The sequence below is a fragment of the Meleagris gallopavo genome, chromosome 4 (assembly GCF_905368555.1).
Source record: "Meleagris gallopavo chromosome 4, MGAL_WU_HG_1.1, whole genome shotgun sequence".
Taxonomy (NCBI): Eukaryota; Metazoa; Chordata; class Aves; order Galliformes; family Phasianidae; genus Meleagris; species Meleagris gallopavo.
Genome location: NC_139407.1, coordinates 67928699 through 67942005, shown reverse-complemented (window position 1 = coordinate 67942005; position 13307 = coordinate 67928699). Strand labels below are relative to the sequence as shown.

The following is a 13307-nucleotide window of genomic DNA, read 5'->3' as shown; positions in this document are numbered from 1 at the left end:
CATAAAGATTCATTACCTTGAACTGAATCTAACGCTTCCCATCTTTACTTAGGGATCTATAAAGACAAATGTCTTGCAGAAAATAATAAAGGAAAATTAATTTACCCTTGGGGACTATGGCCTGCTGCTGCATAGAGTTTGCTCTAAAGATGTACAGAGTCTTGGATCTGTAGAAGAGGTAAGAGTGGATTCCCACGATTTCCAGCTCTGTAGCCCTGTGGCATGATTTGTAAAACCATCCATTTCAAATAATTCTGTCAGCAGTATGAGAGTTTTTTCACTGCTTCCTGGTATCTAACAGGAGCTATGTGGACATGAATTGGGCAGGACCTGGCAGAGCAAAGGCAGAGACATTCTGAAACCACATCTGGGGTTGAACGTTGCAAACCAAGCTCATTTCTCCATTTTTAAAGCTTTGAAAAATGGTTAAGAAAACATTTTTGCAAGGAAATGAAGGGCAGGACTGAACGTCTGCTTCACATTTTGTAGAAAGCAATGTTGACCCATTTGCTGTCTCATGCCTGCAATGAAGTCAGGACCCTGATTGCTGTTGACCATCAATCCCAAGTCACCTGATGAACTTGCCATCGGAGGTATGTAGGAGGATGGGTTTTAAAAATGAGTCACAGGATTAATAAAAAGACAAAGATGTCGGCTTTTTTTTTCTTCTTTTTTTTTTATTTGGCTCCTAGAACAGACTCCCTTAAAAGTAATATTTCTGCAGCATCTATTATGCTTGGGAAAGATAGATGTATATCCAACTGCCTATTCGTTAATGATTCAAGATAAGAGCCTGATTCCAGCCCCAAAGGGAACTTTAAAACAAACCTTAAAATTATGAGACTCAGCAAAAGGACATAAATAAAATTAGGAAAGCAAAACAAAACAAAAGCACGTCTGAAAGATTCACCAATTTGGCAAATCCAAAGGGAAATACAAGGAAGGTTTTTATTTGCCTGATGCAAATAAGGAAAAATAACAATAATAAGTCTCCAGAGAGAAGGAAGAAGTCAGGGTAACCGAGTTGCATGTCAAGAGCTCATCTTTCTGTTTGAGCAGGATGAGGATTGGAATTCACTTGCTGATGTTAGAGCAAGCACAACAGAGACCGCAGTGAAATTCTTGCCTGCATGGTTAAACAGAGGAAACAAGCTTGGAGCAGCCTCTGAAAAGAAAATTTCCATCTGGCTCGGGATCTGAATGAACACAATGGCCATGCGATGTTGCTAGGTTCCCTCCAGGGCAATACAAAAATCAGTGTGTCATTCAGAGAGGAGCACTCCCGTGGCTCTCTGTCGTGCAAACGCTGGAGTGTCCTGAGCACGATGGTGTTGCTGCATCTGAGCCTGGCGATCTCTTCCGTGCATGATAACGTCTTGGACACACTTTTGGGTAATGCAACCAGTATGACTGGCCCGTGGGGGAGGGAAGGATTTACAGGCAAGTTTGTAAAGTAGGAGTAGACGTGGCCTTGGAAGTGGAACGTTGCACATTTTGTTTGTTGGACTGGATGAATCTTAAAGGTCCCTTCCAACTCAATTCTATAATTCTGTTACTCTATGGACAAAACTTCAACTACAGGCAAAGATAATCCACAGATGCTACTTATTCAAGTTCCCTGTCAGCTAACCATACACACACAATGTGTATGAAGCCAACCTGTGAAAATTCGCCGTCATGGATAATATTTTCCTAAACTGCTGGTTTGCACAAAACGCTGTTTTGGTGCTCCATAACTCCAAGCAGCTAATGTAGCTAACAGCCTTCCAGTTATGTCCTTAGCTTCCTGATGTTTACATTGCTGTCTCACGGGTGTGACTTGGTTAAATATAGGACATTTGAGGAATTTTTATCATCCCATTGTATCTTTCTTGTCTTAGACATACAACTGGTGATAAACTGCTGCGACCTTGCTATTTCCCAAGAAAAAACATGCTGTGTGAAGTCAATATGGGGCTAAGTTCAACATGGGATTGGCTAGGAATATACAGTATCCATTCAGTCCCTCTGTAAAAGGAGGTGTGTGTATTTAAGGGGAATTTCTACTTCTCTGCGTTCCAACTGGCTTCCATTGGCAATCCATTGGATCTGTTTTTCAGTCTTTGTCAGCAGAGGTTCCCAATAGACTTCACACTAATGCAGCACTTGGTCAATATTAGGAAATATTGTATGACTTATTTAATGGACTATCCTAAAAAATCAACAAGAATTTTATGACTATCAGCATCATTATTTAGATAGATGAAAATATAGCATAGAGGTGGCTGCCAACTCAATTAAATGCATGCTGAATCAAGACTAATGCACAACAACTAAGGAAGAGAGATGGCAAAAATTATTCTGGAGTGATCTATTGAAGATTCATTACAGTAATCTACTTGAGGAAACCTGAGGTATTACAATGAATGAAGTGATGACAATCTTCCCCACAAGGTGGGTAAGTCAGTAGACACATTGCTATGACTTAACTCTCTGATATCTTGTTTGATGCATATATTTCATGGAATATCATCAAAGATTTTTGCAAGTAGATTGCAAAAATTTTTCCTCAGCCCTTGCCACAAAACTTTGTTCTTCTATATCTATAAATGATGAATCAGTGTAGTACAGGGCTTTAAACTGGTTGTTCTCCAGCTTTTCTGAAGCAGAAGCTGTTAATCCTCATCACTTTTTACAGACTGCCTGGCTCCCCTTAAATTTGTTTTTCCATTAACCATTTATCAAGATTTCATAGACCAGTGCGGTCTGGAGGCCACAACTTAGGAACCACTGTTCTAGACTATTGGTTCTTGCTTTTATTAGCAAACACAATGACTTTGTGTGAAGCACTGCAGCTGGCTTTCTCTAAGCAAATCCTTTCAGCAGTGTTGAGTATTCTCATAAAGCTTCCTATGCAAATAATTATTATTCCTCTGTGGGTTCCACAAACAGAAGCCCGGCTTCTACCAATCTCCAAGACAAGATATCCCTTTTCTGACAACTGTCTCTTCCACTGTTGTCAGAAACATTGAGAATGTGTATTTTCTTTTCCCACTAAGTAGAAAGCTTGGGAAATCCTGGAGAAGAGAAAGAGGAGAATAATTCCCAAGCAAGTCATCTGAGTCTTGGAAAAATCACTGTGTTTGCTGGGTCGGTCCCAAGACTACTCTTTGTTTTTCCAACTCAGAAGTTCTTTTCTCTGCACTTGGTTTTCTAAGAATGTGAACTCACCCGCCCCGTCCTGTTTACAAGCTCGTAAATATGTAGATCAGATTTGGCTGCAGGGTAGGCTTTGGAAGGGCTGAATCTTGCTGGGAACACATGGCATTTTATGTACACTAAGGCCAGATCTAAGAAGCTCAAAGGAAAAACTCAATTTTTCACTGGGCCCAACCCAAAGAAAATTCTCCCCCAGAGCAAAATTCGTGAGTCCTGGCTTTAACTTACAGTGCGAAGCAAGCAGCAATCACCTTGAGTGGGTAGGCATCACCAGGGCACAAATAGAGAAAGGATGATTGACCTAAAAGGTGAAAAACTGTTTTCAGCTGATTGTTTGCGATGCTTATGGCCCTAAGCATGGAGAACTTGGTAGTGGCGGGACGCCAGCTTTTGGAAAATGCGCTATTGGAGGAGGTGTGGGAGCTTCCTTAGCGTGTTTCCACCATACCAGTCCCAAGGACATTCTGTTTATATCAGAATCTAGCAGACAGCACGTCACCGGCCATAGAGCCTGGCACAGCACCACTTGCAGCCCATGTCCCTTCCTGGAGTCGCTGGCTGTGAAAGATGCTGAACAGCATCCTCCAGAGAGCTGCGAGCTGTGATGTCATGGAGGAAAGGGTGGGGAAGAAAGACTGGGGGAGGCTGGTATTTTCAGCTTTCATGAAAAACCCGGACCTGTTGTGTAGGCTTAGGAGGGGTTATTCAAGACCAGCCAGCCAACTTCTTGTTTCTTGTCAAACTTGGTGTGGAAAATCCTCCAACACATGCCCGGTTTCCGCACCAAGCTCCAAGGCACAGCCCTTCTACAGTTAGATTGCACAGTAAAATCTGCAATTATTCACTGCTTGCTGTTCTTTCTGACTTCTGACAAGAAGGAAAACTTTTCTAAAAGTTTCTATTTTCTTTTTCTTGCTAGCCTGAAATTATTTCAAGGAGACAGATAAAAGCTGTTCTGTATCTCCCAACCCTAAAAACCAGCTTTCAGCTATATCAAGCTCTGAAAACATTACACTCCCCAAGCAGGCTTTTTTCACCCCCCAGAAAACAATGGGTCACTGTAACAGGGCTCCAAAAATACATCAGGAATGCTGATAACAACATCCTCATAGCTCCCAACAGTTCCTGAAGCCTTAGCTTGGAGGGATAAGACCACGAAGCACGAAGTAGTGCCACAAAGGACACTCCTCAGTCCTTGCCCCCATCCGCATGGTGAGGATCATGTCATCTGTCTGATATGTCCTGTTGTGCATCTTTTATCTGGTTATTTAGCAGTGTTGGCTTAAGCCATATTTTCGGGTCAAGTCAACAGGCACAGAGCAAGGGAACAGATTTTGACTGAGGGGCACTCAGGCTGTTAGCAGGGACCATGGAAAGAGTTTGTCCTGAACTTGGTGCAATGGGCAGCAGAGCCAACGGCATGCTGATCCTGGTTTGGGAGACTTTCTCTGTGGCAGTGCCAAGCACATGGGGAATGCATAGACCCCTTATCCCCTTTATTTGCCAGCATTGTTGTGTTGAGGTTGGACTTGATGGTCCCTTCAGGTCCCTTCCAACACTTATGTCACAATAATGTCACAACCTGTCAGTGGGAAGGAGTGACAAGGCCAGAAATCCCAGACAATCATTTTCTTTTCTTACTTGAAACACACATCTGGATGTCATGGCTGAATAGAAGATAAAATGACATAAAACACACAAAAAAATGGCTATACAGTTGACCTAACAGCAGAGCCAAGCCTGGGATGAGCACTGAGATGCTGGGAAGGATTGTAACAGCTGTCCAACCACCATCATGTTGTTTTGTTCAGGGTTTATCGCCACAGGAAGTGTTAAGAAGACTTTTTTGGGGAAGGGAAGAGAATGCAAGGACCTTGTCACACTGCCTGGTTTAAATGCCTGCACAGGGCAATGGGATCTTTGCTGAGAGGAGACGAATGTATCAAAGAGCCTTATTACAGTGATGAGGCTCACTCTCCACTGACAAGTTCCCACTCTATGTCTGCCCTATCTCTACTTCTTTTTTAACCTCTGATTCTGAGGGGAAAAGATGGGAATTTGCATTCAATTTCCATTTGTATACATCCCATGAGATACCCACCTACCTCTCTCTTCCTTTTCACCAGATAAATAAGCCTTTTTGCATCTCCTGCTCATCATTCACTGCCCAAAAGTAATAGCTGTGGGATCAAGGGTGCCTGCCTTAGTGTGTTCTTGACTATTAACTCTTAGATGTGCTAATTTTGCATACTGACTTCTTGTTCCAGGGAACTAACCTTAAGTGGACTTTCCACATCTTCTTAGAAAAGTTCTGTTTTCATGGGCAATCCCTGTCAAGATAATTGTTATGTCCTTTCCTCCCATCATCACAAAATTTTTTCACACTTGCCACCTCTCTCCAATGAGACGTTTATTTGATGAATGAAGAACCATGCCATGTACACTTTGCTTTACCTGAGGACTTCCACCAGCAGTGTTCTCTAAAGGCAAAGAATCTGGTGTCTACTGGGGAACTCCCAGTGGTTCCCCAAGGCTTGCTGATCTTTGAGCAGAAATCACTTGTGTACCTTGTGCAACAGATCTGCCCCCAAACAGAGACACTGCATTTGCTCTGAGACAAGACCCAGCTTCCCTGCAACACAGATCTTTCTTGTTCCTACATCCAGCATATGGTGGATGCTCCGTCTCTGGAGACACACAAGGTCAGGCAGGATGGGGCTCTGAGCACCTGGTGGAGCTGTGGGTTCATTGCAGGGAGTTGGAGCAGATGGCCTTTAAGGGTCCCTTCCAGCGCAAACCATTCTGTTTTTCTATGTTAAATTTTCTGAATGTATGCAAAAACAGAGCACTGCCCCAGACCCTCAAATCTTTAGGCTTTCTTATAGGACATAAGCCCTCAAGACCTTTGCTCATCAGACCCTGAGCAAAGACATAGACAGAAGATTTCTGTACCACCAGATTCTTTCTCTGCTCCTATAGATCACCTTCAGATATTCAAAACACTGAAAAGAGCAATTTTGCTGGCAGCTGAAACCATCTGCCTCAGTGTTTCTTCAGGACTATCAACTTGTTTGTACCCAAATAGCTTGTAATAGTGGGTGAAGCTGAGTCACCTGATGGTACCCAGCATGAATGTTATGGTACAGATTTTAAGAATATTTACGCTCTGAACTCTCATTAAATTCATGGCCATCTTGCGTGAAAAAAAAATCCTTCTGAACAGGAGGAACTTTTCCTTGTTTCAATCCCAGGATCACATACAGTAGCAATATTGTCAGTTCTGGAGGAGTGCTCTTACCCCCCCGAAGAGCAGCACATGGGAGCATTTTGGTGAAATGGTTCTTTAGAGAAATACATTTCTTTCCAGTAACAGTTGATGACTTGATCTTGCAGCTACCTCCCTCACAGAAAGGCTGTCAAGGCTGTTGGCAAAAAGACATGTGCGATCCACCTCGGAGCAGTGATTCATGGAGTGTAATAATAACAAAAACTCGGATCATAAACAAGCCAAGAAAAGGAACAGATGAACTGGACCAAAGAAGAGTGAAAAATGGAGGGAGCTCTTATGGAAAACCATGTTCCATTTCGGTGCCCGCAATGCAGGATAGATGCTGAGGAGATGGAAAATGCTCTGAGGAGCTCTACGAGATGATGCAAAGGTCTGGAAATCTTGACTTAGAGCATGAAATTAATGGAGTGTGATCTACTGGCATTATCCAAGAGAAATTGAAGCAGCTTGCTCATGCACTGCAGTGACATACAGGGGAAGACATTTCTGATAGCAAACGAGTTTTTAATCCAGCCAAAGGCAGTAGAAAAGCTTAATGGCTTGAATTTATAGCTAGATAAATTTACATTGGAAAGTAAGTGGTCATTTTTAATAGCAATGATATAAAGGAACTGGAAAAAATCATGACTAGAGACATGGGTTCTCCATTATTTGCAGTCCTGAGTGTCTTTCTAAGAAAAAACATGTTTTTGAGTAATGGGGTGAGTTGAAGAAGTTATTGAACAAGGTGCTTGTGTCGTCAGTAAATCACAGCAGACAGAAACTTCGAGCCTTGTAAACTGTGACTAACATTAGCAAACTCTATTCCAAAATGAGGTGGGACCTGAATATAAGACAAGTGTAAAAACTGCCATGTTACAAAGGGGCTCCAGATACAGTAAGTGCAATAACTGTCTGAGAACAGTACATCTGCTCCAAAAACTGCTTGAAGTGGAATTAGTAGTAGACTTTATTCCCCTTTGCAACATCCTTCCCTGTGTTTGACATACACATATGCTGTGATGTCTACATCTCTATGCATTTGCTCTTAATTAGAGCGACTGACAATGAGTCAAGCCTCTGTGTCAAGAGGTTTAATTGAGTACAATGAAGGTTTTGCTTCTTGGGGATCATATCAACATTAAATTAATTACAATGAGCTGCAATGTTGGTATTTGAAAACAGTCGGACTCTCTGCACTCTCACACCCAGAGCTAATACCTTTTGGTATGCCAGTAATTGCCCACAGCAAACAAAGCTGAGAGGAAACAAGAACCACAGAGTGCACTCTGGGCTCTTCCTCTCAAAAGAATGGCTGTCACTTGCTGGCACTGATGGCAATGTTTGCATGGCCCTTTGGATGCCATCAGCAGAGACTAGAGCCAGCTTCAAACAGCCATTCAGGTCCCAGCAGCATTACAGCTGCATTTCTTGTGCTGCTGAAGAAATCAACGCGTCACACACCAATACTCCTGGGCAGATCTGGAGACTCAAAGCAACTGGTGAGAGCAGCCTGGGGTGTCCCTTTGCTTTGCAGTCTGGTACCTGACCTCACGCTCTACTTTAGGGGCTCTGTCAGGCTAAGCATGATGATGACACACAGAGTGACCTCCTGGCATTTGTCTCAAGAGGAAAGCAGATAAATCTCCTGATTCCAGCTCTTCCAATCCTGCTGATGCTGATGGCTGCTATCTCCTAATTACATATCAGGCCATGTAGCATCACAGAGATAGACCAGACTTCTGGTCTTCAAATGCATATGCATTTGACTTGCAAAGTGCATGATCCAAGATAGCAAGGAATGAGGGTAGTAATTACTGTTTGCAGCCAGAAGCTCCTTGATTGATTAAAAAAAAAAATATGCTTTTCTAACTGAATCAAATAAAAAAAACAAATGTCTTGGTGTGTGTGCAATGGTGGGGATGGAGAAAATCGTTTGGGCTGCTGTGCTTGTACGTGGATCCCAAAATAAAGGCAGGGCAATTCAACCTCATGTATCTGGAGATGAAGACTTCCTTAGTACCCTAGGGGGCTTTTGGACCCCCCCATTACTCTTGGAATGCCCAAATCTCTCCATGCACAGATGAATTTTCCATGGAAGTAGGGCTAATTCTGTTCCAAACGCTGCACGTAACCATGTAGCTACCTAAGGGCTAACTCACAAGGTTGAACCTTGTCAAGAGTATTTTTTTTCAAATGTCCTCCAAGCTTGGAAAGTAAGAATAGCACAGCTGCACCTGCCCTCTTCTGATAACCTCTTTGGCATCTCCTAAAAGCAAATACAGAACATCAATTCACTCCCATTACTAGTACCACTAAGTCCATGTCTGATCAGAAGGGACAAAACATGAAATCTATGTGATTCCCCAGTTAGAAATGTGTGGGGAGGTGCAGTATTTGAGTCACCTCTGGAAAGTAAAGCAGTAAGCTGTTCAGCAGATGTGACCTTACTCCATGCTTAGGGAATAACATAGACAGATGTTTGACACTGCCTCAGTAAAGAAATGGGAATGTCAGCTGAGAGTTCTTCCTTGCTAATGGCCATCTTCTAAACTAACTCATACCATGAGACAGTCAGCCTCAGGGAAAGGATGCTCGTGTCTATGTTACATGTAGGGACATCCTAGGAGAAAAAAAGAGCTATTTACAAAGACTGGGAAAAAGGAGACAAGCTTTGCAAAGGCTGAAATTATTCAGCAGGAGTTGAATTTAGAGTCAGTTTTCAATATACAGTACAACTTGCACTGCTGGTGAACTTAAGAGCTTTTTCCTCAGTGATAACCTGTATATAGCAGATTTTTAATGACACAGGCACTGCCTGAGATATATGAAGTAACAAAAGCAGATGCACACTGGAACGAATTTCAGTGTCAGGACAATCAGAAATTCCCAAGTAAGGGAAATATTCATAGAATCACAGAATGGTTTGGTTTGGACCTTTAAGATCATCTAGTTCCAACTCCTCTGCTATAGGCAAGGACACCTCCCACTAGACCAGGTTGTCCACAGCCCCATCCAGCCAGGCCCTGAATGCTTCCAGGGAGGGGGCATCCACAACCTCACTGGCAACCTGTTCTAAGCCAAATCCAGCTTCTCTGACCTGAAGTAAAGGGAGGAACTAGATCATCTCTTAAGATAATTTCCAGCCCTGGTCATCTATATTTCTATGAAGCTAATGTCACGAATCCCCATGATTTTAATATGAAAAGGTGGAATTGTAAGAACCAGCTTTTGCAGAGTGTGTCAGTGCGTGCTTGGGAGCAATGTTCTCTGGAAATCCAGATGTCTAGTTTGTGGGAAATTTCAGTTTGATATTTGCTTTCTTCCCAAAACAGAATGCAATAAAAAATTAATGAAAATTTCCAATGAACTATAAATAAAAACAAATAAACAAATTCCAAGAACCTCCAATGCACACTGTTGTTTAAAAATGATGGATCTATGTAACCCTGAGAACTACCAGCTGAGGAGGAAATGCTTGTTAATCTACAGAGCCATGCCAACAGCCAGTCACAGCCTGACAGATGTGCACCACTGGGCAGACTCCCTTTTTTCAAGCCTTCCCAATTGCAGGGTTCAGAAGATGTGAAGTTCTTGCCCAGATATACTCCCCAGGCTTTCCATGGTTTGATCGTAAGAGGAGATTAGAGAATGGAAGTCATGTAGTCTTTAGAATTTTTCAATCTAGAATGCCCTAAAATCTCCAATATTAACACGACTGTACCAGGAAACCTCAAAGCTCTAGGAAGCCCTCTCTGGAGCCAGTGTACTCAGGGCTTCCAGGTTACTTGTGTTGAATCCAGGAACGTTCACCGGGTTAGCACAGAGCTGCCAAGATTTTCAGCCTGCTGGTTGCATGGTAAGAAAGCCATGGGAAACTGGCATGAAAGCACTGCCCTGGAGCTATGAGTAGCAATTGAAGTAGAGGTTGTTAAACCTGGAACATTTCCACTTGGTTTTCCAACTGGCATTTCCCAATGAAATCCTCCTTTGTTGGCCAGAAATGCACTACTTGGGAATCTCCTGTGTTCTGTATCTGCTTAAATGCTTCTCCTGAGGGGAGCTTATGAGCAGGAGGGGGATTGACTTTTTACATGGTCTGGTAATGAAAGGAAAAGGGGGAATGACTTTAAGCTAGAGGAAGAGAAATTTAGGTTGGATGTTAGTAAGAAATTCTCTACTCAGAGAGTGATGAGGAAGAGAAGCTGTGGATGTCCCATCCTTGGAGGCGTTCAAGGCCAGGCTGGATGGGGACTTGGGCAAACTGACCTGGTGGGGGCAACCCTGTCTACAGCATGGGAAATGCAACTGGATGGTCTCTATGGTCCTTTCCAACCCAGGCCATTCTATGACTGATCCCATGATTCTAAGCTGCTACAATTCTCTTACTTCAGACCATTGCACACGGGAGAATGATATGTGTTTCACAGGTGTGCAGGAGGCTGAATCCAAACTCCAAATATTATGAGAAAGTCAAAGAGGAATGGTTTGCTTTTGCTGCTGACTCTGGATTGACATTGGAGAGTGCAGAGACTTCTGCCACGGCTGCATAAAGGAAGGAGGAGTGTAGAGGTTGCACAAGTGTATCTTTTCTCCAGTTTTAACTTCTGCCTACTGGTTTTCTTTTCTTGTTTCTAACTCCTGTTTCCTCACTTATGTACCATACATACTTCCTAGCAATATAATACAAAAAGATGCCAATCAATCACCCGCAGACAGTTAAGCTGCCAATTTTGTACCCAGAATAGCCATTTTCAACTTTGCAAATGGAAATACATACAGGTCTGCCCAACGTGCTTGTGCTTTGCAGCAGCATGGATGCCATCAGACCTCTGAGCCCTGCAGCTCTGAGTGCTGTAAAAGGCAATACTTCCACCCCCAGCCATGCTGGGCTGGACACAGAATTAAGCTGTTGATCTGGGGGAAGAGAAATGACGTAAGCAATAGCAAACTAAGGTCTCTCTTTTGATTGCTGATGAGAAGTGAGGGCAAAATACTTCTGCCAAGGTAATTTTGCTTTTCGTTTGAAAAGAGTCCTTCCAGTGGTTGGAGAAGATCAGAACAGGCCTTAACAAATAGACACCATTTTTCAGATTATCTCAGGGCATGATTACTACCCTCTAAGCCACATTCTCCAGAGAACTCCTGGTCACGGGGCTGACTTTCTCTCTGGCCCTTGCACTGGGCTATTTGAACAAGAAGAGGAAGAACTTGGCTGGCCTGAGATATTCCCTTGGGAACCAGGTGACAAATCAGTACAGAATTCATCCTCAAAGGAGGGGATGACCATTGGACCAACTGGGATATTTCTCTTCCAGGGTAAAGGTGCTCTCTGCCCCCCCTCACTGCCTGGTACATCCATATCATCTCTGTCTTCTGTCCATTCCTTTTGACCTCTCCAGCTTGGCTCCCTCAGAGACCTCCCTGAGGAACAGGGAGGCCTGGCATCAATTAGCTGCAAAAGACAGCAAGTCATCACCTTCTCTTTGATTCCTTGGCACAGAGAAATCTCTGGATGCTCACTCAGAGTGAGGAAATGGTGCAATCTGTGGATGGACCCTGCAGATCAAGTCAGGACTCCCAGAGGGGACTGAGGACCTCCAGGATCAAGAACCTGCCCTTGTTCCTCATCTCTCATGGCAGAGATGTCCCAGCTGTGGCCCACATTAGGAGGTGCGAGGGTGCCATGAAATTCAGAGCCTCAGAGAAAGATTTTTAGATAACACAAAAGAATTTGACATGGCTGAACATGACTCAGTGCCATTCACCAACACCCAGGGCATGGTGCAGTGAGGACAGATGAGTCTGGAGGCTAACAATCTGCTCCCTGTTTGTGTGGGATTTCTTTTGAATGTACCTCCAGCCCTCCTTAAGTTTTCCTGTCCACAGCAACAGTGGAACTAGGTCATTTCTATACATAGAGTGCTTTGTAGATGGAACTTGAGGTCTGAACAAGTTTCTTGTGGTGTGTCACTGGGCAAGGTCCCAAGCCACGAAATGGGTCATGCTTTTTCCTGCAGAGCATCTGCGCCCTGAACTATTCCTCCACTGGGGTCTTCAGCTGTTTCTCAATGGGAAACAACTGTTTCCCCCCTGCAGCTTGCCTGTGACACATTCCACGGTGGTCTGGTCCCAATTCTCCCCCTCCTTTCCCCAGAGTATCCATTCTGAAGATGATGTGCTCACAGTCCTCTACAGCCAAGACAGCACCATATCAAGCTGTCCCTGTCACAGAGCTCAGAGAATTCTGCTTTCCTTGGCCCCTAATGCTTCTTCTGCAGCCAAGGGCATGTTCAACTTGCAAGCCAAGAATGTCAGACTGACCCCTCCTGCCTGGGATTTGGGAGAGCTCAAGGGTGATTATTCCTTTATGGACATCCTTTCTCACTCTCTGCCACTAGAAGTCCTTTGAAAAAGACCACTTAAAGTAATTCTGAAATATACAAATCAACAAAGGTGCATTTCAGCCTGCCACTTGTTCTCCAGAGGGAAAGTGGGGTATGATTAGGAAATGTCATGGCTGTTCATAGCAATGCCACACGGCCACTTCATTCTCCAAAAGTCTTAATCCCTTTACACATAGAGATTCCCAAGTGCTTTCCAAGCAGTACCAGGGTATCTCTCCTGACATAACTCTCATGCAGCCTGCCAGAAAAAAAAAATAAAAAAAAAAATACATCTGATGAGAGCAGGGGAAAAAATATATGGGTTGGCTATTTCATTCACTGAGAAGCGTGCAGATTAGGGGAGACAAATGCAAATATTCATGTAGAACATACTCATAACAGTGTTTTGGCCACAGCTATTGAGATAGAAATAATTTTTAAAGTCAAACACAGAG

General features: G+C 43.4%; 1 protein-coding gene across 3 annotated transcripts in view; it reads right to left on the bottom strand.

The window, feature by feature from the left end:
- ADRA1D (adrenoceptor alpha 1D) overlaps positions 1–13307 on the bottom strand; it is a 39720-nt gene that overhangs the window by 10057 nt on the left and 16356 nt on the right. Inside the window, exon 2 of one of the 3 annotated variants that reach the window (XM_085223730.1) lies at positions 3427–3499. The exons of the other annotated variants lie outside the window; for them this stretch is intronic. Within the exon in view, the coding sequence (XP_085079856.1) occupies positions 3427–3499 (73 nt within the window). The remainder of the gene's footprint in view (positions 1–3426; positions 3500–13307) is intronic. 3 annotated transcript variants of the gene reach the window in all.